The sequence below is a fragment of the Danio rerio genome, chromosome 4 (genome assembly GCF_052040795.2).
Source record: "Danio rerio strain M-AB ecotype USA chromosome 4, GRCz13ab, whole genome shotgun sequence".
NCBI classification, from domain to species: Eukaryota; Metazoa; Chordata; class Actinopteri; order Cypriniformes; family Danionidae; genus Danio; species Danio rerio.
Window position 1 is genome coordinate 33,816,556 of NC_141024.2, and position 26,814 is coordinate 33,843,369.

Genomic DNA, 26,814 nt, shown 5'->3' on the forward strand with positions numbered 1-26,814 from the left:
TAAAATGGTCGTGCCCAACTGAGTCTGGTTCTCTCAAGGTTTTTTTTCTTCACTCCCATCAGGTGAAGTTTTTTTTCCCTCTCCGCTGTCGCCACTGCCTCGCATGGTTCAGGATTGGTAGAGCTACGCATCGATGAATTGGCTCTTCAGTGTTTGAACTCTCAGTAATGATTAAATCACACTGAACTGAGCTAAACTGAACTGAACTAAACTTAAACACTAAAACCTGAACCACACTGTTCCAGTTACTATGACCATTTATGTGAAGCTGCTTTGACACAATCTACATTGTAAAAGCGCTATACAAATAAAGCTGAATTGAATTAAATTGAATATTTGAATGTATTGTCATGATGATATGTTTTATGATGCATACTGCCTGTTATACTGTTTTAATAAGTTGTACTGGCCTTTTGATAGCTTTACCTTGAGTAATTCAAACCAAGAATATTTAATATTCTCCCTATCGTTATACCCCATCTCAGTGGTGACAAAGAATTAATCTGTTTTTGATTGGACCTTTTAAACAGATTGAAAGAGACCTGAGACCAGTTGTACAACTCGGACTTGCTGACTTTTATGTTTTGATCATATATTTTATGCTTAACCTCATGACTTTCTCCAATGCAGAATGACACAAGTTCATAATTGTTCAATTGCTGAGCCATCAAGTTGCTGTTTAGGTGTCCGGGAGAAGGCAGTGTATACACACTGTAGACCCCCACATGCCGATGTCTGCATGTCTAGAGGTGACCAGATTCATCAGAAGAAGCAGACTATGAGAAGCCCACACGACGTGGACACTTTTGCCAGGGGAAGGACACAGTGGAGGCTATGAAGGCCTGTATGGACTGAATGAACTGTGCATGCGAGTCAGGCTCATCAAAAGAGGTGAAAACGAGCCTGGACCTGTTTAGCTACCTGCTGAACACCACTTACAACTGAAAATGCTGCAGAGACTGTCTTGAATTGCCCCTGAACGACCTCAACAAGGATACATAGTGACCCCATGGACAAATTTATATCTGACCCACGGGATCAAATGGGGGTTATCTGTAAGAATTGAAATATTACAAATATTTTTGATGTCTTTGACAATTCAAAACATGAGCTGAAAACAGGGCCAATGGACTCCACAACCCACCAGGGGGGAATGCGGGAAAAGCCAGTTCCTGCTGCATTTGCATCTGAGTCTGCTGAAACTCGGCTTCATCCCCCCATCTCACGCATATGGTCATTTCAATGTTTGAATGTTCTAGATTAACCAAACTGACTTTAACTATCATGTTTGATATCATTTGAAATGTCTCAGTGCGATTGGTACAATGGTCTCATTCTCTCAGAAACAGACATAATCAACACAATAAATATATAACTTCAGGCATCTTTTGAACCACTGTGAAGGGTGTGTGTCGGAGCCCTGAATTAGAAAGAAAGTAATGTATTTAATTTATTTTATTTTGTATTATTTTGGCCTACTTTTTGCCAGCTGTTGTGCTGCCACCTATGGGGCATACTAGTCACTGCACTGTAGGAAAGCCAATATCAGCTGAACCTAATCAGCAAGAAGCATGCCAGTGGGGAGAGACACAGTTTTCAAACGCTCAAATGGAGGACATTGAGAATTTTATTGTAAGTTGTTTGTTTTGGAACATGTTTTGGAAGCAAGAATAAAAATGGATCAAAATTCAAGCAAGTGTCCTGCGTCTAAAAACATTACCTGCTGGGGACAGCGAAATCAACAAGGAATTCGCTGTAACAGTGTGACTGTCCACTAAGTGTGAATGCCTTTTGTTATTCACACCCCCTTCCTTGAGGGAATTCTTGGATTATTTAAGGTAAGGTCTGAGAAAGACCCAGGGCTATTCTGCTTAACCAGATCAGCCCATAACATGGAGCCTACTCCTAGTCATGTATATTTTTGAAGTCAGGTATGCATCTTTCATCTTGGATTTATCTTTGATAATTTGATGTTTTGTATTGATCATTTATGAATTGACTGATTGAATTGGCATAATACATTTACCTGACTAATAAATTGTAATGTTTGACCATATTTTGCTCACTCTGTAATTATTAGTTCTAGTAGATTACGCTGTATCCTTGTTTCCGCACGTCTTGTGTCAGGTCAGTAGACGGACTAAAATCCAATTGAGATGGAGCAATGGCACACTAATTGTGTTTTAGGGATCCGGCTGACTCTTGATATTGATTCATGTGTACTTAGGTGGAAAGGGCGATAACTTCCGTCTAGGTCAACAAGGTGTTGGACGACTAACCTAGATCGGGTACCCGACCTTTGTTTGAAGGTAATATTATTCTAAATTAAGTTCATATGGGAAACCATGGGCTTGGTGAAAACCAAAGTTACTATAGAGTCCAGTAGTCGGGTACATTTATATTAATGCCCTAACCTCTAATTAGAAATAATGATTGTCTTAACTCAAAGGTGTACATCTAAGCGGGACTAACTAAAGTATTTTAGAACGAGCGCGCTGGTAGCGGCCATCTAAAGTATTAGTCAATTTACCTCTGTTTAATATTTAAGACTGACCGGAGTGTGACCGTGAGGGACGCCTTCGGCCGAGGCGATTTCTCTGAGCGACATGAGCACCCGAATGAACGGATGTAATAGTTACTAGTGAAGACAAACGGTTCAAACATTTATCTAAATTACATATTGATATAATCTTCTTAATGTTTTATGATTGGAGTCAGATAAAACAAGGATAAATATATTAATATTCTAAACCACCTCATATTAAAATTGGAGTCAGATATGAGCTAAGTTTAATATAAATCAACATTGTGCACTGGAAAGACCGAACATGCTGTGAACCTTCATCCACCAGTGGACACCGGCATTGGGCCAACTGGGTGGACCCTACACTCGCTAATGTGAGTATGGGGACTTAGTAGGCTGTCTAAGGCCAATTTCAGGAGGGCAAAGTCACTTTCTGTACCACTTTCAAACACAGGTAGTGTTGGGCGAGGGATGCCATAGGCTGCGGCCATCGGGTTGAGGCAAGTAGCCTGTTTGGGAAACAGGTGCATTTGCAAAGGGCTGTGGGCAAATAGGCATGTTGGATGCAGCTGCCACTCTCTGATGAGAAGCTGTTGGTGGTATAATATCACTGTCTGTGTGGGGCATAGCATTATGAGTAACTGTTGTATGCATAGGGTTAAAAGTGGGTCGTGGCACTGAAATTGGGTTTGGTGGATGCTGATTGGCCATTTGGGCAGTGTGAGCTGGAGCTTGTGTTAACTTAGATGCCTGTAGCGACCCTGGAGGAATGTAGGGTGTTGAATGGGTCTTTATTATAGAAAACTCATTGTTGAATGGCTACCACTTTACAATAAGGTTGTATGTATTAGTTAATGTATTAACTAACATAATAAACAATACATTTATTACAGTATTTATTCATCTTTGCTAATGTTATTGAATGGTAAAAAGTTGTTAATTGTTTATTCATGTTAACTCACAATGTATTAACTAATGTTAACAAGCATGACTGATTTAATTAATGCATTAGTAAATGCTGTACATAAATTATGCTGTACAGGTATTGTTCATATTAGTTCATATTTAAACCCTTAACATTACTTATAAAACTACTGTAAAATGTAACTGTTGTATTGTAAGAGGCTAAATTATCATATGCATTTGTTTATATGACAAAACATGCTTTTTGACTCAAGAACGTCCATACTGACTACAAAGGCAGATACTGATAAGATCAGGGCCTGTTGTGTGGACTTTGGGGGTTTTATGGTGTGGTCACATGTTGATTGGTCAGTTTGAATGTCTTGATTGGCTTTAGTCACATGGTCAAGAAAGATACAAGATAGGTGGTAAACTCGAGCTCTGTCTCTTTTTCCTGCCCTCTCTTTTCCTGGCCTGCTTCTCTCCTGCTCTGTTCCTCTCCTCCTCTGGAGTCTATCTTTTCTGACTCTACTGCAATCAGGCTTCTGGGCCTGTTCTCTTTGTCTCTCTCTCTCTCTCCCCCTGTGTCTCTCCTTCTACCTCTGGTAACTTTAATTTTACATTTAAGCTGGGTACAATTTATACCATACGTTTTATCATTTCATATTTGATCATTTTATACAGTATTTTGTTATTAATTCAGTTGTAACCATAGATAATTATTGTCATTAAATCATTTCATTTTCAAGTATTTGTGAATTACTTTTGATTTAACATCAACACTTAATTGTTCCATATAGCAATGCAATACAATCACATAATATCAACGCTCTCCCACATTTATAGCTATTAATACTGCCCTTATTTCCGTTTTTGGTATGAGATTGCAAAAGAATGGTTTGACTAGAAATGTACAGTTTTTTACCATCATGCTGATCACTTTTTAGTCGCTCGGCAGAACTACAATTCGAACCGCTGTGGTTTAAAGACCGTTCTTACAGTATGTATGTTGTTATATTATATTTGTATGTATTTTATATTTATTTTGTTATATTTGTTAACATATGTGTTTTTGAAACATTTCATTATAATCTAAGTGTTTAATGTATGTTCGTTATGCTGTATTATAAATAAATGTTATAATGATTAAGTATTTTGTACTTGATTTTATTATTGGACATATTTATATTGAATACAACTGTAAAGGCTAATAGGCTATAATATTTAAAAATGACCTGTGGACCGACCGTGGGCCACCAACAAACCAGCGGTGCGATGGCGGACCACCGTCGGAAAAGTGCCAGTGGCCCGCTGGTCTTATGTTAGCTGGGTATATTCCCTGTATATTTCTACATTGTCATGCTAAAACACTTTCGTAAAACTATAGGCAATATTCAGCTGTTTTTAACAAGACAAAACACAAGTCTGTGCTAGAGCAGTTCAGAAACTTGCATCAATTCAAATGTGCGGATCGATTGTGTTCAAGAAATGCAAAGACCAGAGAGTGCTTTTAGTCACGTTACCACAGAAAGCCCTTTACAAAAACAATGGAGACGCTGCCATCTGCTGGAACAAGAGTGATTAACTGTGTGTTGTCTCGATTAACTACATCCAAAACAACTCAATAAATGAATGTACTACTAAACATCATGTCGGAGCACATACATGCTGTTGTGGCCCATTATGGAAAGTAGGTGCTGTGCTGATTCGCCTTTGTTTAATTATTGTGATTAAATAAAGATAAACCAGATCCTCCCTTCGCTATATTTCTTAGCTAGAGTTTAGGTAAAGGATCGTCTTTATAATGTATTTTGCTAAAGAATAGATTCATATTTCACCACACAGGGTAACTTAATGGGTTCTGGCAAATGAAATCAATGTCCACTCCAGTAAAGAAAAGTAATAAAATACACTTTTATTAATAAAATAAAATAAATTGAAAAGTAGAATAAACAAAAGACCAATAACAGAAACAAAATCCTTATTTTAGGATAAAACCAACCTCAGTATAGAGAAGTCAGAAAGCGCAAAGCTGGTCAGAGCGGCTCAGCTTTAATACACTCAGAATCAGCTCATGCACATAACCACACCTCATATATCAGTGAGGACTTGACATATTCAATACAAGTACCCAAACACTATTTGGGTTTTACCTGCTAAATCAAAACACTAATTATAAATTACTAGGACCAACTGTAGGATGTGGTCTGACCACTCAATTCTAATAGTCAGCAAAAGCTATAGGTCATGTCTTATTGAACACATTTATAGTTTTCCCATAGGTACATCTAAGACCACGAATCAACATTCAAACACTTTCATGTAGCATTGTTTAGACAGTTTTAAGCCATTAAAGCGATATCGAGGTATCCCCGACCCGAGGTATCCGTGCCTACGGAGACTATGAGACTTCCCGGCTTCCATGACCAGAGAGTCTCAGGCCTTCAGGGTCAGCTGCGCTAGCCGTATGCACTCAGAGGACAGGAGGTCAGGGGAAGGTAAGAGCAGATGAGGGTCAGAGATAGGTAACATCTCTCTCCCTCTCCGTTCATTGGTCTTGCGCGCCCTCTTCTGGTCACGTCGTGCTCTTCTCTTACACTTGACTGATTTAGATAAAGTGAAGCTCTGAAGCATTGTCAGAGTACAGGAGAGGTTTGAGTTTGTATTTTCGTCGTCTCACGTTAATAATGGCACCATTCATTACAATACACATGTACTCACACAAAACACTCACACACACACACACACACACACACACGCACACACACACACACACAGACACTCTCAAACAAAAACACAAGCATGCATGTACGAATACACTCTCTCTCACACACACATACACACACTTACAAACACAGACAATCTCACACAAACACACAAACACGTGTAATATAGAGACACAGAGCAGTGAACACATGCACACATACACGCACACAAAAATCTCTTTTTTACTCTCACACAAACACACTCATTCTCTCTCTCACACACACACACACACACACACACACACACACACAGAGACAAACATGCATCACACACACACACACACACACGCACACACACACGCACACACATACACACACACATACACACACACACGCACTCACACACACACACGCACACACACACACACGCACGAACATAACAGTGAACACACACACGCACATGCACACACACGCGCGCACACACACACACAAACACACGCACACACACACGTACACACACACAAACAGACTTTCTCACACACACACATGCACATGGACACACACAAATACAGACTCTCTCACACACACAAACACAGACTTTCTCTCTCACACACACATGCACATGGACACACACACACACAAATACAGACTCTCACACACACAAACATAGACACTCTCACACTACACATGCACACATGTACACAGAGGAGTGAACACATGCATGCACACACACACGCACCCACACTCTCTCTCTCTCACACAAACACACACACACACGTTCTCTCTCTCTCACACTCACACACACACACACACACACACACACACACACACACACACAGCTGCTGACTGCTCCTGCAGAGGATTCTGGGTAAATCTCTCGTCAGTCTTCAGCTCAGTTTCACTGATGATCCAGAACTAAACCCAAACCCAGCACAGAGCGGCTCAGTGAATGTGGTCTGGACTGAGTGGATGAGGCTCATTGTGTCTCTATAGATGTTGTAGAAGATCAGAGTTCCTGCACTGTGATCCACAAACACTCCTATTCTCCTACTGAGCGCCTCCACTGGGAGATCAGTGAGTGTGTTATTGTGTCTGAATGAGAAACTGGAGGAATCACAGAGCAAACTCCAGGACTGAGCATTACATCCAAACCAACACTCAACACCTCCTCCCTTCCTCCTGATGCTCTTATATGACACTGATATAAACACACCATCATCTCCACTCCAGTCAATCTCCCAGTAACAGCGTCCACACACACTCTCTCTGCACAACACCTGAGGATAAACATAACCATCAAATCTGTGTGGATGATCAGGATACGGCTGATTCTCTCTCACACGCTTCACCTCTCTGTTCTCCTCAGACAGAATGAGTCGAGTGTGTGCTGTGTTTGGATCCAGAGTGAGGAAACAGACATCTGAACACAAGAACACACACATTTACAACCACAGCTGTGTGTGTGTGTGTGTGTGTGTGTGTGTGTGCGTGTGACAGAGGGAGTGTGTTTGAGTATGTGTGCGTGCATGCGGGCATGTGTGTTGTGTGTGTGTGAGAGAGAGAGAGAGAGAGGGAGTGTGTGAGTGCATGTGGTCACTGCTGTGTGTGTGTGAGTGTGTGTTTGTGTGAGAGGTGTGTGTGTGTGTGAGTGTGAGAGAGAGAGGAAGTGTGTGTGTGTGTGTGTGTGTGTGTGTGTGTGTGTGCACTGTAAAAAATTGCTGTTAAAAAACGGTCAGATTCTACGGTACAATAATGTTTTTTCACTAAAGCAGTAATATTCTGTTAAAAACAGTGCTTTCTGGGTAACATTTTTGTTTTCGAGAAAGTAACCAACTGCAGAAAACTGTGAGTTCAGATTCGATGTTTTGAAGTCTGTGTTTGAAATCACGCTTTGTGTCCTTGTTCACTATTTCATACACTAGTTAACTAATATAGTTCACCTGACAGAGTTAATAAACACTAATGAGTGAATTCAGACACTGATGAACACCTGCTGTTAATAATTACAATTACTGAAGAAAAGAAACAAGAAACACAAACAGTGACTTGAGTTACAACATTAAATCAAATAAAATCAAATAAAACAGCTTCAGTCTCAGCAGAGGATCATTAAACAACTCCACAAACAACAGCAGACACACTTATAACTGACTGATTTGACATCCATACTATTCTCATTGAGATCCAACAGAAATTAAGGTGTTTTTTTTTTTTGTCACCGTAATGGAGTGAGGGGCTGATTTAGTTGGGCTCTTCACCCTTGAACTTATTAATTCAGACTCTCCAATTACTATAATAAAGAGTTAACAAAGTACTTGTATTATAGCAATCAAGTTGGAAAGTCAATAAATAGAGAAATCTAATTGTCTGAAATTAGTTCTGATAAATGTTTTGTTATAAATCTGGATGAAGGGCCTCATGCAATAGATTTTATGCTAAGTTGCAGGTATTAATTTAATTAATGAGAAGTGGAAACAGAAAACATACATCCATAATTACTTAACAGTTAAGAAATGACATACAAAAACAGTTCCGTTATGACAAATACACACTCAAACCTCATGAATCTGACCTTGTATCTCAACAATGGTAACATCTTAAATGTTTCATGCTGCAATGCATGCTGGGAGTGGCACGGTACAAATATCCCAGCATGCATTGCGGTATAAATAAATTTTGTATAATGGTCTCACACTTTTCTTTATTTGTGTTTGATTCTGCTGTTGTTTATGTTTAGACTTTCAGTTGCCTGTTTGTGAGTTAAACTGTTAATTTTGTTAGTTGTCACCATTATTGAGGTTCATATGCTGATTATTGATGTCTCTTTGAGTGCGATTTACACCGTAGAGCAGTGTTATTGTCCAAGATATTCTTAAAAACTTCCAGAAATCATTGCCATATATAGACATATAATGTAAAACAATAGATTTAACATTGAATAGGAGCATTAAATTTATTATACGAAATGAGAACAGACTCTGCCATTTAATAGCAACATGAACATCACCAGATATTATTTAAGTTTTTTCTGGCTTGCCACAACAAAGGAGTTTGTTAAACAAAGTTCTTAACAATTGCAGCAGCCAAGATATATAAATGTTAAAAATGACAGGGCTAAGAGCCCAACTAAAGCAAACTCTGTTCTCCATGATGGTGACGTAAAACTTTCACTTTTTCTCAAGAAGAACTTTAGTAGATGTTATACAAAAATACATGTATTAAGTAATAAGTGTAGCTGGTGATGATGTTTGTAGAGTTGTTTAATCATCCGCTGATCATTTAAATGATTTAATAATTTGTTGTTCTTCAGGTTATTTTATTATAAAGCTGTGACTAAAGTTTTGTATGTTCTGTTCTTCTTTTTTCCCTTCAGTATTTCTTCATTTGTTCATTGTTAATCCTCAATTATCATTTAATTAGTCAGTTAATTAATGAATTTACTTCAGCTTTGCTCCATGTTTCTTGAACACTCAGTAGTGTGGACACTTCAATTAAAACTGAAGTATATGCTCTGGGGTTTAAAGGGTTAAAGGTGTGAGAGGTAAAAACACAGTGTAAAATGTATTTTAACAGTAATATACTGTTAATTTACACTACGGAAATAGACTGTAAAAAAACAGTATATTGCTGGCAACCACAGCTGCCAGTAGATTACTGTTAAATCAAGGAAAAAACAGTATTTTACTGTAAAACCTGAAGCTAATTTCTTCTGTGTGTCACCGTTGTGGAGGAGAGTAGAGCCAGTGTATGAGTGAAAGATGAACAATGAACTGCTGATGTTATTCTGTATGTTTCTTTATTTAAAGAAAGCGGCTGTTTAGTTGCTGATGCAGTCAGAATCTCTCTGGTGATTCCAGATTTACATGTATGCGTGCTGTTGTGAAAAATAAGACATTAGAGTTAAACCGAATCTTTCTAATTAACTAAATTAAGTTATTATTATAAGTATAATTCTAAGCATATATAGCATATATAGCACATTACTTCATAAACTCATTCAGCAGTTGACCAAGTTGAGGCAGTTGCTTTCAGTGAGCAAAATGAGTTCACTTGAGTATTGTGTAAATCAATGTAGTCCAAGTATTTTTACAGCAACATACTGTAAAATAACAGTACATTGCTGGCAACTGCAGCTGCCAGTATTTTACTGTTTTTTAACGGGACAATTTTTAACAGTGTGTGAGAGCGAGGAAGTGTGTGTTTGTGTGTGAGAGTGAGTGTGTATGTCTGATTGTGTGCCAGCGTGTGAGTGTGAGAAAGAGAGAGAGACAGAAGGGAGTGTGCGTGTGTGTTTGAGAGAGTGTGTGTGTGTGTGTGTGTGTGTGTGTGTGTGTGTGTGTGTGTGTGTGTGTGTAGTCCTACATTTGTGTGGTCCTGCTGTAATCCTCGTCTCTCCTCCATGATCCAGACTGTAAACACACACAGATTCACATTCAGTCAGTACACAAACATCAGTTTATAACACACAAACACACACACACACACACACACACACACACACACACACACACACACACACACACACACACACACACACACACACAATAAGACATGTGGAGTGTGTGCTGAATGCTGGATTGTGATTGGCTGATCTCAGTGCATTAATAACTGCAGTAAAACAACATGAGTGTGTGTGGAGCTGTCAAATCAGCTTCTGAATGACACACAGAGCTTTTAGATCAGATGTGGAAACAGAAAACAGAATGGAAACACAGAAACAGACAGATATAAAGACTGAAGGATTCATTCAATGATCAATTGACAAAAGCGCAGCACAATAATAAAGCAGAATTCAGTGTTAAATGACTTGAAATATGATGGAGATCTTCATCTTCTGTCAAATGCCTCTTCATCATCTCCAAACATTGCTAAGTTGGAGAGCAGTGAATCCAGACCAATCTGCAGTCCTCCTCGCCCTTTGGAAGCTTGGTGGGTTTGTGTTCTGTTTATTGTTCATAATACTTCAGTTATAAAGGATTAGTTTAGGAGTTTTTTGTCATTTGCTTTATTTGAGTTTGTTCAACATGTGATTGTCAGTGGACTATATCAGAACCAGCATCACTGTCTGCTGATCACTTTTATTGCCTGATATTTTGTGTTCATGTTAGTTTAGAAGCAGAAAAGAGCCAGATTACAAGATATGTGAGATATTTGCCAGAAACATATTTGTTATGTCCACATTGTGAATGTAAATTGATATTGTTTTTTTTCTTCCTGTTTATAGTTTTACTCCGCCCTTATTAAAGTGTGATAAAGGACATTCTGTGTCTGTGAAGTTCATGAGGGAGAGTTTAACTTGCTGTTAAAGTATACACAGGACGTATTTGGAGAACAGTACACACACATCTCTGAGCTGATACTGTACAGTTCTTCAGCAGAAATGTAGAGAACAAGTTTCACTGCTCAACTACAATGCTGAAACTGTACAGTGTTAATATGAGATATAATATCACGCTTAATGTGAGAACTGCCCCAGTGCACTGACATATTTAACAGCTTTGATTCATATCTGGACACTAGAAGAGCAGTGAAGTATCAAAGTATCTGTATTCACAATAAAAAAGGCAGTGCTGCTCCACATACTTGAGTTTGTCCAGTGTGTAGTTTGGATCCTCCAGTTGTTCAGAGAGCAGCTTGACTCCTGAATCTCCTGGATGATTGTAGCTCAGATCCAGCTCTCTCAGGTGTGAGGGGTTTGAAGTCAGAGCTGAAGACAGAAAACCACAGCCTTCCTCTGTCACCATACAGCCAGACAATCTACAAACACAGCAATAGTCCACATCACACAGTTGGACAATCACACATCTCTTTGTGTTGTGAAGATGCTGACTGCTGTTTCTGCTAATGTCAACAGCAGTGATGAACACACACATCCTGATCAGCTCTCCTTATTGATCGAGCTCTGATATAGAGCATGTTGAGTGTGTTTGCTGATAAGGACTCGACATCATCTGTAGAAGTGTACAGAGCAATAGTTCATAAGACATCACATCAAGCTGTAAAGTCTGCTGTGAGGAATAAGACACATTTGAGCTCAGAAGGAAATCTTGAAGTATAAAGTGTAATTGAAAATGAGCTGATTTCCATTATTTATCTTTAGATCATATTTAGATTATATTGTGGACAATAATGTAAATAAACTAAACACACACAAACTCAATCTCTTGGTGTCTTTGTCTCCTGTCTGACAGTCACTAGAGCTGTAGTCAATCCACCTTTGAGTCCAAATGTTAACAAGGCCAAGACACTTCTTCAGTTTAGATAATAAGACTGTGATGAGACGTTTATATGTTTTCAGGAAAACTGTAAACTGTACAAACATCAGAGCAGGTCAAAACCTCACCAGGACCCAAAACCCTACAGACTCCACAGGGTTCACTTTGTCTTCATCACTGTTATTTATTTATTTAGACAGGATTGCCAGAACATCTGACAAATTCTTAAATAAACCTTTAAAATAAACAAATGCAGATATAAACAACAAAATAATATGAACATATAAAATATGTCATCTAAATACTCTTTAAATACAGTCATACAGTTCTGTATATTAGAAGTATTTTACACATTTTTTGTATTTTACTCAGTAATGCTTTTGACTGCATTTGTCTACACACACAGAGACTTGTATAGATATGAATAAAATCACACCTATAAAAAATTGCCCATCTGCCAACACACTGAGTGGGGAAAGGAGCTTCTATATTTGTTTAACCACTATGTAACTCTCTTTTTGTAGTTGTTGTTGATTGGAAGAGTATTTACCTCAGTATCTCCAGTTTACAGAGTTGACTCTTCAGTCCATCAGAGAGCTTCTTCACTCCTGAATCCTGCAGGTCATTGTTACTCAGGTCCAGCTCTCTCAGCACACAGTTTGAGGATTGTAGAGCTGAAGACAAACTCTCACAGCACTGAACAGTGAGATTACAGCTCTGTAGTCTGTGTAGAGGACAAACACAATATTGATGTTGAGTTTGATATGTTCGGCACTTTACAGTGTTGTGTGTGGAGCTGAACGAGCCCACCAATCACGGTGGGGTATATGGCTCTAGGGGGCGGGACATCAGCTGAACATAACGCAGGCAGAGAAACATTTTCCAATGAGTGAAAGTTACAGCAGAGTTGCCATGGAGTGTTTCCCTCTGTGATTGCTGGCTGCGTCCTTGCTATTGGGGACATGAGGACATTCGTCCCAGTGTGCTTCATTCACAACACTTCAAAAAAAGTTGTGTAAGTTGCTGCCCAGCGGGACATTATAAATATATAAATGTATATAAATCAGAGCTTAATTTGAGCAGGATCTGGCTGGATCCTGTTCCGAGAAATGTCAGATATTTGTATTAGAGCTGCAAAAGTGAATTGATTAAATCGATAAAAATCAATTACTCAAAGAGTTGCCAACAGATTTTATGATTGATTTGTTGTGTCGCACGACACGGGAACATTTGCGCATTAAAAAAAAACCCTTAAGTCAGTGCAGAGCGGAGTGAACACTGTCTCTCTCACTCACTGATACAGAGTTCAGCGCTCATAGACAGAGATGAGGAAGAAGGGAGTTCAACAGCAGGTGTGTTGGCTGGTGCTGAGCCAGAGAAAGACGCGTCATATCATCACAATTATGCTGCGTTTTAACTGCCTAATGCTTATTTTATGTTTTAGATAAACATTTACATGAAAATACAAACAAGCACTAGTAAAACAAAACATTTAGAGCTTGTGAAACACAAGAAAGTCTTTTTGAAGTCCAACAATCCATTCAAATATAAATTGCTGATGTGTTTAATTCATATCAGGTACACATGGTGAAAGTAACTATAAAGTTGAATCTACTTTAAGTTCATCAGACACTCACTTGCATGTATTTAGAGAGTAACTGATGAATGAACTGCTGATGATGCATCGTCACGGAAACATTAAGGGTGAACGTTCTAAAATAATGGACTCCTGGATCCAGAATATTTTAAACCCACCAGCAAAAGGGTTAATAACAGCAGAAAAGCAGCGGTTATTTCTAATTTCGAGAGGAGCACGTGATGTGATTGAGCACTGCTGGCTGCTCATCTGTAATCAGTAATAATCCAATCAGAGTGATTCTAGTTTACTATAAATGGATCGTTTTCTCCCTACTGCTCTATTTTCATTTTGGAAGAATGCTTTCCTCTACAAATGCTCCAGCATTTAACCTACGCTTCAGCATCATTTACATTTGACATGGAAAAAAAAAACAAACAACAGCAACTTCAGCCAGAACCCCGCTCTCCCCAAAACCTCAGCCGCTGCCTCGCCAGCAATCAAGCCTGAATTCCCGCCGGCACAACAGCTCTTCCATCTTCTGCTCCAACTGCCCCACACAATGCAATCCACAACTCCAACAAAACTCAAGACTCCGGCAATCCAAGCCATTGTAATGAAGCCGAACTCTCACTGCTCTCCTAGCGGTCCACTTTTGATAACGTACATGCTTTAAAGGGAAGCCTCGCTAGATAACTACACTCCAACAAAGACTAAACTTTTTATAAAGGTTTCGAAAGACGAGACCAGCGTGAATAGAATGATTTCAACAGAGAACTCACCTCTCAGCCTCCCGCCTGTCCACAGATCCATAACATTCTGACAGCTGAAGTAGTTCGATTGCAATGACCAGGCAATCTAATCCACAAACATTAGTCCACAACATATCCATTCGTTGATAAACAACCATGGAAGGGCGCAATGTTATCATCCAAACAAGCTGCTGGAGCGTGTGGAGCCAGTCCTTCAGGCATAAACACTGTAGCGATTTTGGTCAACAAAATGGCCGCCGACTTTTTGCACTCTGACTGATACTCCAAGGAGCCAATAGCTGAAAGGAGAAGTGTCACCAGCCAATGAGCTTTACAAACTTGAGTTGGTCCAGCCTTCTCTCTGGACAGTTTCATGAATGGACTGAGTGCAAAGACTTTGTGAATGAATCAGGTCAGATATAACTGAGATTTTTCAATCATGTTCAGATTCCAAACGTGATGTTACTTATCATAGATGCAGTAAAAGTCCATGATAAACATTACATTCACACAGTTCCTACTAAGTGGTTACATGGTTTTTCAATGATGTTGGCAGTTGACATATTTAAAATTTATAAATAATAATAATAACAATAAATAATAATAAAACTCTGCCACATCTGATCTGATAGCCATTGAACTAATGAAAAGAGTTTTACCCAGCTAGTGAAAAACATTCAACACCTCAAGCATTGAAGCTCTCATGTAACACACGAGAGAAAATGCAAAATCAGGCTTTTATACTTGAGGCATACGCCATTGAGATATTTATTTAAATGACAGGGGGCGGTCTAAAGAAAGAGACCGTAAAATCAGATGAATAAAAAGAGAATCATTAATATCATTGAATATGTTTTGGGGGCCTCTTTATTTGTTTGTTTTAACAAACTTATCTTTAAGGTTTTTCCAAACTTTTACAAAAACGTTTCTCCTTTCCCACTGCTTTTGCAACTTCAAGCCAAGAATTGTTGGTCATCTGGTTCTCCCTATGATCACACATGGACAGATCATAAAGATGTCAGCACAGACGTACCTGTTTCAGACAAAATCTCTTCAAACTGTTTTATATCCAACTCAACTCAAAAGCGGCACAATTGATCATCTGAGTCTTAAAAAATTTCATTAGCTCCGCTATGGCGTTATTTCACTGACAAATGTAGTGAGCGCAGTAGTGAGCGCAGTATTACAATTCAAGAGCGCATTCATGTAATAGGAGCGAGCGAATCTCTTTGCTCGTGCACCGATTTTCTCTGTTTGTGGACAAAACTGAGCAAGAAAAGCTTAAATTTTCTCCATCTTAAATATGCACTGCTCAGGACAAATTATCTTGTGCGCTCTCAGTACACTGTTCCTGCTTCTTTTCGAGCTTTTCGATATGATTTATATTAGTCCACTATTTATTACCAACAACCAAAATACTAAAATAGTCTTACATATTACATTTTTAATCTAATAAACCGTAACTTTTTTAGCTGTGTGTAATATGAAGAAATATTTTCAGTTTCTAACACTTAAAAACTCAGACAATAGTTTAATTTTAAAAACATTTATTAAACATCCAAAAGGTGCACCATACTAACCAAATAAAATAAACGTTTAAATATAACTAATGCAACCAGAAAAGTAAATGTGATAGAAAGGGAAAAAACTTGATAAGGTATTATAGCCTAATGCACTATTCACTCTTCAAATAAATTTCACAATCTATCCTATTTCATCATGGCAAATAAAGCAAAGTGAACTAGTGTCTGCTGTACAGTGTTTTGTAAAGTACAGTAAAGTACTTCAATTGATCTATTGTGGCAATACTATAGTTGCTATGGTAACACAACAAGTGTAATATAAACAAATTACCCAGTTTTTTAACAATATAGGGTATATTATACTACAATTCACCACACTTTACTGTAGTAAAACTACACTGTATTTCATTTTATCAGTTCACTATTCTACTATTAATACTACAGTATGCTGAAGCATCTCTGGAGAGCAAAAGCACGAAAGGAGGAGGAAACACAAGACACAAAAATTGAGATTCCGCATTATCCGACAGAGCGAGAGCAGATCATTTGCACGTGAGCAGCCGTGTTTTGAGAGCTCGCGAGCAGTTTTGTCCACAAACAAAGGAAACTGGCGCGTGAGCAAAGAGATTCATCCTCTCTTAATACATGAATGAGTTCCCGACTTTTAAAACTGCTCTTACGACAGTGGGATATTGCCATACTCCGCCAGCTGAAATCATGACGCGGGCCCTCACATTGAACCTCCGCAAAAACAGCGATGATGTCACATTTGCCACGCGGACTGAGTCAATAACAGAAAGCTGATTGGCTATTGCAAGTTGACCTCATTTGTAGTTGCAATACCGCTAATTACAATTGGATTAGTGAAATAAAGAACTACAACACCCCGAAAGCCTAGCAACAACAACAAGAAGGAATTTAAATGAGCATTAGATGTAGCGCTACATGGACATCAGAAAAATAAGATTTAAGACTTTAAACTCCTTAAATATTAATTTTTAAATTTTAGACTTAGGGACTTTAAGACCCCGTGGAAACCCTGTTCCAGGACCACTGGCCAAGACACGCCTCATATCCCCAGCTCTCCATCCATCTGCCACCCTGCAGGGAGACGAATGCCCACTTCTACAACCCTTGCACATCCTGACATCAAAGCTATTGTAACATGCATCAACAAAGGCGCTTCCATTCACAGTTGACCATGCACTTATGAAGACACCTCGCATGAATATCAGCTAAAACGATTAATTATGTCTGCTGTACATGCACCATGTTGTAAAGATTTAATTTCTGATTCTCTCTTGTTTTCTCATTTTAGAGGTTATTTTACAGTTTCTGGATTGCCGACTCCAGAAACTGCCCTCATTCAACCCATCACACTCTACATCCATTCCTAATGCTTTCACACTCTTTGCAAACACATATTTCCACTTATACCTGTACAGCCCACACCCTTGATGCCATACCCACACTAGCCTTTTTGGCTTTTGAGATGTTGTGAACTAACATCAACATTTCAATCCCACATTCCACCCCATCATAGCTGATCCAACTTTGCAGGATGAAGAAACTCTGTCTTTCTTTATTGAGCAAACAGATCATTGACACAAGGGCATTCTATTTACATTTTTAACTTGTAAATTGTTTTAAATTCAAAATTGTAATATATGCATCAGTGTAAAACCAATGACTGGTGGAAAAACATTTTCTGTAATATTAAAACCACAAGGGACTCCACTTTTGCCATGGCCTTTTTTGCTGTTGGTGTTTGAACAAACTTATCCCTCAGGTTTTTCCAAACCTTTCCTCCTCTCCTACTGCTGTTGCAACTTCTAGCCAAGAAGTATTGGTCATCTGGTTCTCCCTATGATCACGCATGGATGAATCATAAAGATGTCTGTATAGTCGACAGTTGTACCCGTTTCAGACAAAATCGTCGCCATGGAGTGCCGGTAAGGACACGGAGACTTGAACCCCATTTAAAGTTCTTTAATGTCCATCACACTTGAATAGGTACCGTCTTTTACATGGGAGTGTGTGTGTGTGTGTGTGTGTGTGTGGTTTCTCATCATTGACGCACACAAAACTAACTGGCATAAGGCGGAAAGCAAAGCATGTGACCTTTCTTTCTATCTGAACAGAATGAAACCAGTCAATACACTCAATGTACCGCAGACCTAAGCTGCGTTTTGATTGGCTGATTGTGCTCGTGACATGTTAAGTCAGTGAAAATGTATGAATAGACATCCTGCGGCGCGATACACGCGAATGGCGTGGCGTGAATGGCACCCATTGCTTGAGTTTGAAAGTCTGAACTTCAGCAGACATTCGCGCCGCATAAACCCTCTGGGGTCGAAGACTGCGTATACGCGTTTTAACCTGTGGTGGCGTCAAACTGCTGAAATGAACTTAAATTAAACTTTCAGTTTTGATCGTACAAATGAGATCAATACATAAATTGAATCTGTTATGTGTCTACTTTTTGCTCACAACAACAACAACCGTGTGTGCTTTTGCAAAATAAGGAAAACAACAGAGTAGGCATTCTGTCTTTTCTCTCTCCGTGAACTGCTTTTAGAAATGCATCAGTAAAATGCGCTGAAACTCCACGAATACAAAACGAACACATATGAGAAATGTATTTCTAGAAAGCTTAAAGTGTCTACTTTTAAACGCAGCTATGCATGTTGAAAACAAAGTCAGCAATACTTTATATTGCTTGATTAAGTAATCAGTATGAAATCAACGCTATGTCTATATTCTCAGTCTGATCTCATTAGTTTTATCGCGACCATGCCCACGAGGCATTGTTATTACAAGTGTCTGAATATGCTGCAGACTGTGATCAGAAAAACACGTCACTAAAATGAAAGGAAACTCGGCAAATAGTCAACAAAGATGATGATTTCTGATATCTATATAAAGCTTAATGTCTACTTTTGCATTAACCAATTCAAGTTGAAAACAAATGATCTCTTTTTATGTAATCCGTGTAAAAGTAAGGACTGTACGGATTCTCCTATATCACCTCATTACAGCAGCGTGGTCCCACCTCTCAGTAAGCGCGCTTCATATGTACATTTCCAGGACCAGTGGCAAAGAGAGCTAAAGTAGACAAGATGTGCTCCGAGTTTGCTCAGTAATGCGAGTAATGATGGTCTGTGTCATGACAACAAACTGTTAGAGGAAGATGTCGCCTTCAACTTCACAAAAATTTATAAAAACGATACAAAAGCGGACCAGGTTCAAATAATCCTGCGTCTGTGAGTCTCCGCTAATGTCAAGAAGAAGGCCAGGGGTTACAGTGAAATACTGCCTTTTTCCTGCGCCCCTCCTCATCATAGGATACCTGTCTGCAAGACTACATTTCTAAGTGTCCTTTGTAAGTTTATTCTTTAAATAATTACTGTGAATACCGAGTGAGAGTATGATCACTTGCGCCAAAAGCTGCTGAAAAAAGATTTCATTATCGCATATGGATTAATCATCATTCTTTAAAATAACATTGCTCTAATATCAGAATACCAAAACTAACTCAGAATCGTATTATTATTAATCAATCTTTGTATATCCTATTCCATATATTAATGATGTATTGTTTTTTTAACCAATTTAAGATGTTTGACAATGTTGAGATAATATGTTGCATTTTGGCATGATTTATGACTTATGTATAAACTATTTAAAGACATAAAGTTAAATAAAAAATATCCTGGGTTTGAAGAATATTGTGTTCCTGGACTTCACTGAGCTTAATAGTTTAATGTATAAAATTGTGAATGAACTTGACTGTTGATGTCGTAAATAATAATGTCAAATAACCAACATTTCTTAAAATGGAAATATCTCCTTTTGCAACTAAACTCTTCATTTACAAAATAAATAAATAAATAAATAAATCAGTAGATTTGCTATGTGTAAGTTTAAAAGTTTGCAGAGTTTTATTCAGTGTACTGACTCTCACAAGTGTATCTCCAGTTATTTTGTGTGAATAATATATTTTAAATAAACATGCAAACAAAAAGTATATAAACTTTTCTCTGATTCCTTCTTGAAACTCTTCCCTCCTAGTCATATACCTGTCTGATGGATCATTATTCAGCTCATTATGCAGGTCTTTGTCTTCTCAGGTGTGACTCACTGCATAGTAATGATAGTTCACGCCTTCTCGCATAAACCAATTTCACTTAAAATGTGACTTAGAAATTTTAATTCATTATATTGTTTTCTGTGAGGAAGTGAACAAGATGATTCTCACATCATTTTGAAGCAAAAACACTAGACTACAAGATCCAGTTCTCAAAAGTCTTGTGCACAAATGTTCTCTGTGTGTTTCATGGCCTTGTTTCAGAGACTTCAAAATTTTAGTTTTTCACTAACCACGCATAAATGTTTCTTTCTCATAAACACAAACACATACAAACATGCTGCTTAGGTATTATTGTAGCCTAACTTGTGCTGTTTACAGTGTTATCACACTTTATCCATTTATATGTTTTTAAGATACTGAAAACAACACAAATGTCAGTGCATGTCCAAACTTCTGCAGAGCCCCAAAACCCCCTTAGACCCCAGAGGGTTAACCAATCAGAAGCTTCCTCTTGTGGGGGCGTGATTGTGACCTACTCCTCATGTTGGGAGTCCTGGGGGAAATCTTCCAGCCGACACTAAGAAAAAGTTCATCAAACTGGGCTCGGCTCAGTCAGTTTATGAGCTCACAGAGCTGGATACACCTCTGAAAGTACCTAGTGGACTCAGATACGGCCCTAAACGTATCAATGCTGTTTTTCAGCCTTAATAAAACACATAAAAACAAAGGGCTTTTACAACAACAAATCCAGACTCTGGGAAGATGGTCATCCGATGCCTTCAAAACATACATACGTCTTAGCCAAAGGCACCTCAAAGAAGCCCAGATGACTCTAGCCAGCCATCAACCCACATCTACTCAAGGGAGAGGGCATGACCCAGCCACATTCCCTGCTCTTTTTCCTTACTTCTAGACTTGTTTCTCCACCAGTCAAGTAGTTAATTGCAATTGCATCCAAGCCCCATCGTCATCCCTCGCCACCCTTGGCTGTTTCCGCAGGAGTCTTCACGGCCCCCTCCCATCTATGGACTTTTGATTATATGTTTATATAGAGCGCTGTCATATATACACACACACACACACATGTATATACTCTCATATATATATATATATATATATATATATATATATATATATATATATATATATATATATATATATATATATATATATAGAGCCCTGCCACTTCCCAGATCTATCTCCATCAGGAGTGTTCCTCGAGCATATTTTTGACTTTTAATGAGTAATTAATGAAATGAAATATTAAATAATAATCAATTATTCACAGTATTTTAAAGTGCCGACAATATCAATATCGTGTATGTTCATTAAAATGATGTATTGTATTATTTAATATCAGCTAATGTCTATTTCTTAGACGAAAGAAATAAGGACTTACAAGGCTCTTTTAGAGGTTTTGATGACTGCTGAAAGTCTGATGAGACACTCGTCTGATCTCTGGAATTTGTGAAGCTCAAACTCTTCCAGCTCCTCCTCTGAGGTCAACAACACAAAGACCAGAGCAGACCACTGGGCAGGTGAAAGGCGAGCAGATGACAGACGTCCACTACTGAGGTGAGACTGAATCTCTTTCAGCAGAGTTTGGTCGTTCAGTTCATTCAGACAGTAGAACAGATTGATGGATCTCTCTGGAGACAAATTCCCTTTAAGTTTCTGCTTGATGTAGGCAATTATTTTCTTTTTGCTCTGGTCTCTGTCATCCTGCTGTGTCAACAGGCCTCGTAAGAGTTGTCGATTGGACTGGAGTGACAGACCGAGAAGGAAGCGAAGGTAAAGGTCCAGATGTCCATTCTCACTTTCCAGAGCCTTGTCTACTGCTGTCTTCAGGAAATCGGTCACGCCTTTATTTTTGCCTATCTGTAAAAACAATCCATGCTTCTTGTCTCTGTCTAGAATCAGATGTTGATAAAGGGCTGCAATGAACTCCTGAATGCTCAAGTGAAGAAAGCAGTACATGGTACCAAGAATGATTCCCGTCTCCTCCTTAAAGATCTGGGTACACATGCCTGAGTACACCGATGCCTTATAGACGTCAATGCCACAGTCTTTCAGATCGCTCTCATAGAAGATCACATTGTTTCTTTCCAGCTGCTGGAAGGCCAGTTTCCCCAGTGAAAGGATGAGCTTTGGATCCCAGGAGACATCTGCTGTGTTTTCTCCATCATACTTTCTTCTGCTCTGCTGGATCTGAAAGCGGAGAAAGTGTGTGTACATCTGTGTCAGAGTCTTGGAAGATTCCTGCAGTGTTTCAGCATGAGCCCTGTGTTTCAGTTTCAGTATGTTCTGGAGAACAGTGGCTGAAATCCAGCAGAAGACTGGGATGTGGCACATAATAAAGAGACTCTTTGACTGTTTAATGTGATCAATGATTTCTCTGGCCTGATTCTGATCTGTGAGTCTCTTTCTGAAGTACTCCTCCTTTTGGGCATCATTGAATCCTCGTATCTCTGTCAGCCGGTCGATACAGTCAGCAGGAATCTTTCTGGCAGCTGCTGGTCTGCTGGTGATCCAGATGAGAGCAGAAGGAAGCAGATTTCCCTTGATGAGGTTCGTCAGGAGAACATCCAGAGAGACTGCTGAAGATACATCACGACACGTCTCATTACCAGCAAAGTTCAGAGGAAGACGACATTCATCCAATCCATCAAGGATGAACAGGACTTTGAATCGTGTGCTTCTTGTAAGGTTCAGTCCTTTAGTCTCAGGGAAAAACTGAGTTATGAGGTCTTTTAAACTTTGTCTTTCTTTCTCCTTTAAGTTCATCTCTCTGAATGGAAGAGGAAATATGAAGCTGATGTCTTGATTTTCTTTCCCTTCAGCCCAATCCAGAACAAACTTTTGCACAGAGACTGATTTCCCGATGCCAGCAACTCCTTTTGTCAGGACAGTTCTGATCCGCTCATCTTGTTCAGCTGCTTCAAACAAATGTTTGCATTCAACCTGTATCTCTAGTGACTGATGACGTCTGGAAGCAGCTTCAATCTGTCTGATCTCATGTTCAGTGTTGACCTGTTCACTCGCACCCTGAGTGATATAGAGATCTGTGTAGATGTTATTCAGAAGTGTGGAGTCTCCTTGCTGAGCAATTCCTTCAAACACACTTTGATATTTCTTCTTCAGGCTACATTTAAGCTGATTAATGTAGAGCAGCTCATCTAAACACAGGAGCAAAGAAGCAGAAAGATTTAGTCTTGACTTTTCCAGCTATATTAGTAAGTGTCAGTTTGACAGATGGTCATGAGTCTCTTACCCTGGAGAGTATCAGCAGCTTGATCTTGCTTTATCTCTCTCAGGAAGAAGAGTGTGAGATCAAGAGCTGCTTCTGTCATAATGCTTCTGTTCTCATTAAACTCCTTTACAAACTCTTGTCTGTTTTCTTCTTGTAAGATTTTCTTAAATTTCTCCAGTTGATTCTTCAGAAATCTGATCATTTTACTCTCAAGATTCTATGAGTGAAGAAAAGAGAAGAACAACATTTAACCAAAACACTCCATGGCATACAGCTGTTCATGCACAAACAACTGAACAATTGCAAATACATTATTCAACATTATACTACAGGACTGTGCTTTATAGGGTGTGCAGTTGTTTTCAGATGGAGTAGATTCAGACAAGCATTGAGCACATTTATGAATGCTGAATGATTTTCATTATTTCACAGCTACAGAATGACTACACGTGTGAAGTCTGTCTAATCTTTGTATTGATGACTAGTCTAGATTTGGACTACTGTTAGATTTTCACCAAAAGCACAAGCTCAGCCTTTAGTCAAGCCATAATCATTTGTACATCTATTAAACCAAAATGACTTGGTGGGATATGCAGAATAATTGACTAATCTGTTCATTTATTAGAAAATAATACACACAGAGGTGTAACGGAGACTCCACGAGTATCACAGTCGTGCATTATTTTATAAGAATTCAATGAACTGAAGTCAATTATTCCTTAATAAATGAATTGCTCGACATTTGAATTAAGCAGTATATTTTTAAATAACTATTTTTATTTTATTTGTTTATAGTTAATGAGTTTATCCCACCTGAAAGATTGACTGGAGATTGTCTGTGAAGCTCTTGTTTCTCCTGTGAGTCTCGTCTCCTGAATCTGCTGACTCATTTTCAACACTGTTAACAGATAAAACTACTGTAATTACACATTTACAGGCAAACACATACAGATATATCTTACAAACACTGAAAATAATACATGTAGTGCTCATAATGAGACAGTGGACAGATTTGTTTTTGAGTTTTCAGTTATATTAAGCTGAGAAATTACAGTCAATTGTCTCTGTCATTACAAAGCCCTGTCAACCACAAAGTCATTATTAGAAAGTAGCTTTGAAAGTTTGATTTACAGTTCATTATTACACACACTTTTAGCTACAAAACAACACAGCTACATTTACCTTCAAAAGATTCACCTTTATTTAGATATATTTACACAACAGTTTAGTTATAAACTTCTTCAAAACATCTTTCATGCTCCACAAATGAAATAATCGACAGAAATCTGATATTAATATTGACTGAAAGATCTTCTGAATAAGACGCCAGGTGTCTGTAAATGTCTTAAAGAATCACCAAAGTCATTTGATTAATTTAAACAACTGATTTATTCAGGAATGACTCTCTCTACTGAATTGATGGTTTACACAAAACACTCCATGTGTGAGCAATAATGTAAAACACACAATACCTTTGGGCAGATGATGGTGATTCCCCACTGAACTGTGGTGGATTCCCTTTAGACCAGTCACTCTTCAGAGACACAGAGCTGGACACACATGATCCTGATCTCACACTGAACACACAAACACACCAGAGGAATAAACTGCAGGACAAACTTCAGTCTCCTTTACAAGAGTTTATCAGACAAATATGAGTCTGTGCAGTTTAATTCAGCACAAACTAACAGTTGACTGAAGATCTGTCTGTCGTCATGTTGAAATAATGGTGTAAAAACAGAGTCAATACCTGTGTTTCTCTGAGAGAGAGTCCTTTACTCGCTCCTCTGCCATACTGCAGCTAGAACACCAATGCAGACATTAGCAGAGCTTTCAGGAAACAATCACACACACACACACACACGTATATATATATATATATATATATATATATATATATATATATATATATATATATATATATATATATATATATATATATATATATATAAAGTCCTTAACATGAATGCAGTTGGTTTAACCCTGATCTGACATCTCAGCTGTTTCACATTTGATTTAAGGTAAATGCATGTTATATAGAGTTTATCAAGAGAAGTTCAGGTTCAGCCAATTGTTGATTTAGTGAGTATTAAAATGTCTCTCTACTAAAGAGGCTCTTTGGTTAATGAGTTACTCTGACAGTAAAGGGTTAAATGCAGTGTTGTTTAAGGATCGTCAGCTTGTTGTTTTCAGATTTTCTTCCTGTTCAACTGGAAGGTCTGCTTTAACTTTACTTTTGATTTGGTGACTCTGAATGTTTAGAGTTATATTTAATGCTGAATTATTGGACACTATTGAGTCAGTCTGATATAGAAGAGCACAAACACTTTAAAGGGATTAAAAATAAAGCTTTTAGACACAGTGTTTAAATGAGCGTGTTTGACTCAGTGTTTAATCTGTGTTTGAGGATTTGATCTTCAGGATCAGACATTTAAATCACACTCACACATATAAACCCTTCATCATCTCCACAAATCAGCGTAATGTAGAAGTGTTAAACTCACATGCAGAAGTACAGACGCTCTTGTGCAGCAGGAACACAATCTGAGCTCTTTCACTCTTTCACTTCACTAAAACACACCTGTGTGATCTACAGGTAGATCCTGAAATATTATTGGCTCCACAGAGTGACACTGACATGAATATTCATGAGATTCTCCTGACTGTGGGCGTGTCCTGAAGACAACATACAAACCACTGGAGCTGAAGATATCTCTGCAGATTCTCTGAGCACGAGTGTGTTGATGGAAGATTTAGAAAAGGTATTTAAGATGAAATCTGAGAGGTCTCTGAAGAATATTTACAGTAATGTTGAACCTATAAAATAAGATTAGAGAATCATATATAGGAGGAGTAAAGGTGGCAGCGTGAGAGGTCGGAAAGTTTTCTGCTCCATGCATTTATTAGTATTAAATGACTTATTTGCACTTATTGAGTGAAGTGACTTAAAAATCCCATTTTCGATCCTTAAATGGTAGTAGACAACATGCCGAGAAATAATTCTAAAAAAGCAGCTGATATTACCGAGGATGTGAGCAACACGCAGAGTGGTGACGGTGCCATGTCGGACCAGGGAGATATCAGAGAACTCCTCGGCGGTATTAGATCTGAGGTAGCCGCGCTCAGAGTGGAAATCCTCGCTGAGCTTAAATCATCCATCTCCGCGGTAAAAACATTACTATTAGAGCAAGAACAGAAACTGAAGGATTTGGAAGAAACACTATCCGATGTTGACGGCAGTGTTACTGCTATGGAATCTACGTGTTCAGTGCTGTC

At 38.5% G+C, this 26,814-nt stretch overlaps 2 protein-coding genes across 4 annotated transcripts in view; one reads left to right on the forward strand and one right to left on the reverse strand.

Moving 5' to 3' along the window:
• The window catches only part of LOC137489472 (uncharacterized), a 204,240-nt gene that overhangs the window by 110,181 nt on the left and 67,245 nt on the right, over positions 1-26,814 (forward strand). The window lies entirely within an intron of this gene.
• On the reverse strand, positions 5,322-26,110 carry LOC137489887 (NLR family CARD domain-containing protein 3-like). The gene is made up of 10 exons (NM_001445128.1): positions 26,043-26,110; positions 25,289-25,339; positions 25,011-25,115; positions 24,352-24,436; positions 23,560-23,755; positions 21,688-23,464; positions 12,898-13,071; positions 11,716-11,889; positions 10,495-10,541; positions 5,322-7,552 (listed from the first exon to the last, which is right to left on the reverse strand). Exons 2-10 carry the CDS (start codon positions 25,330-25,332, stop codon positions 7,020-7,022), a joined length of 3,135 nt encoding a protein of 1,044 aa, NP_001432057.1. The 5' UTR covers positions 25,333-25,339; positions 26,043-26,110; the 3' UTR covers positions 5,322-7,019.

What these genes read in the sequence shown, in the direction of transcription:
- LOC137489887 (NM_001445128.1), bottom strand. Translation starts at nt 25,332, where the DNA reads ATGGCAGAGGAGCGAGTAAAGGACTCTCTCTCAGAGAAACACAG. An exon ending in TCACCATCATCTGCCCAAAG is followed by an intron (nt 24,437 to 25,010) that starts GTATTGTGTGTT and finishes ATCTGTTAACAG; the next exon opens with TGTTGAAAATGAGTCAGCAG. An exon ending in TACACACTGGACAAACTCAA is followed by an intron (nt 10,542 to 11,715) that starts GTATGTGGAGCA and finishes GTGTGTTTACAG; the next exon opens with TCTGGATCATGGAGGAGAGA.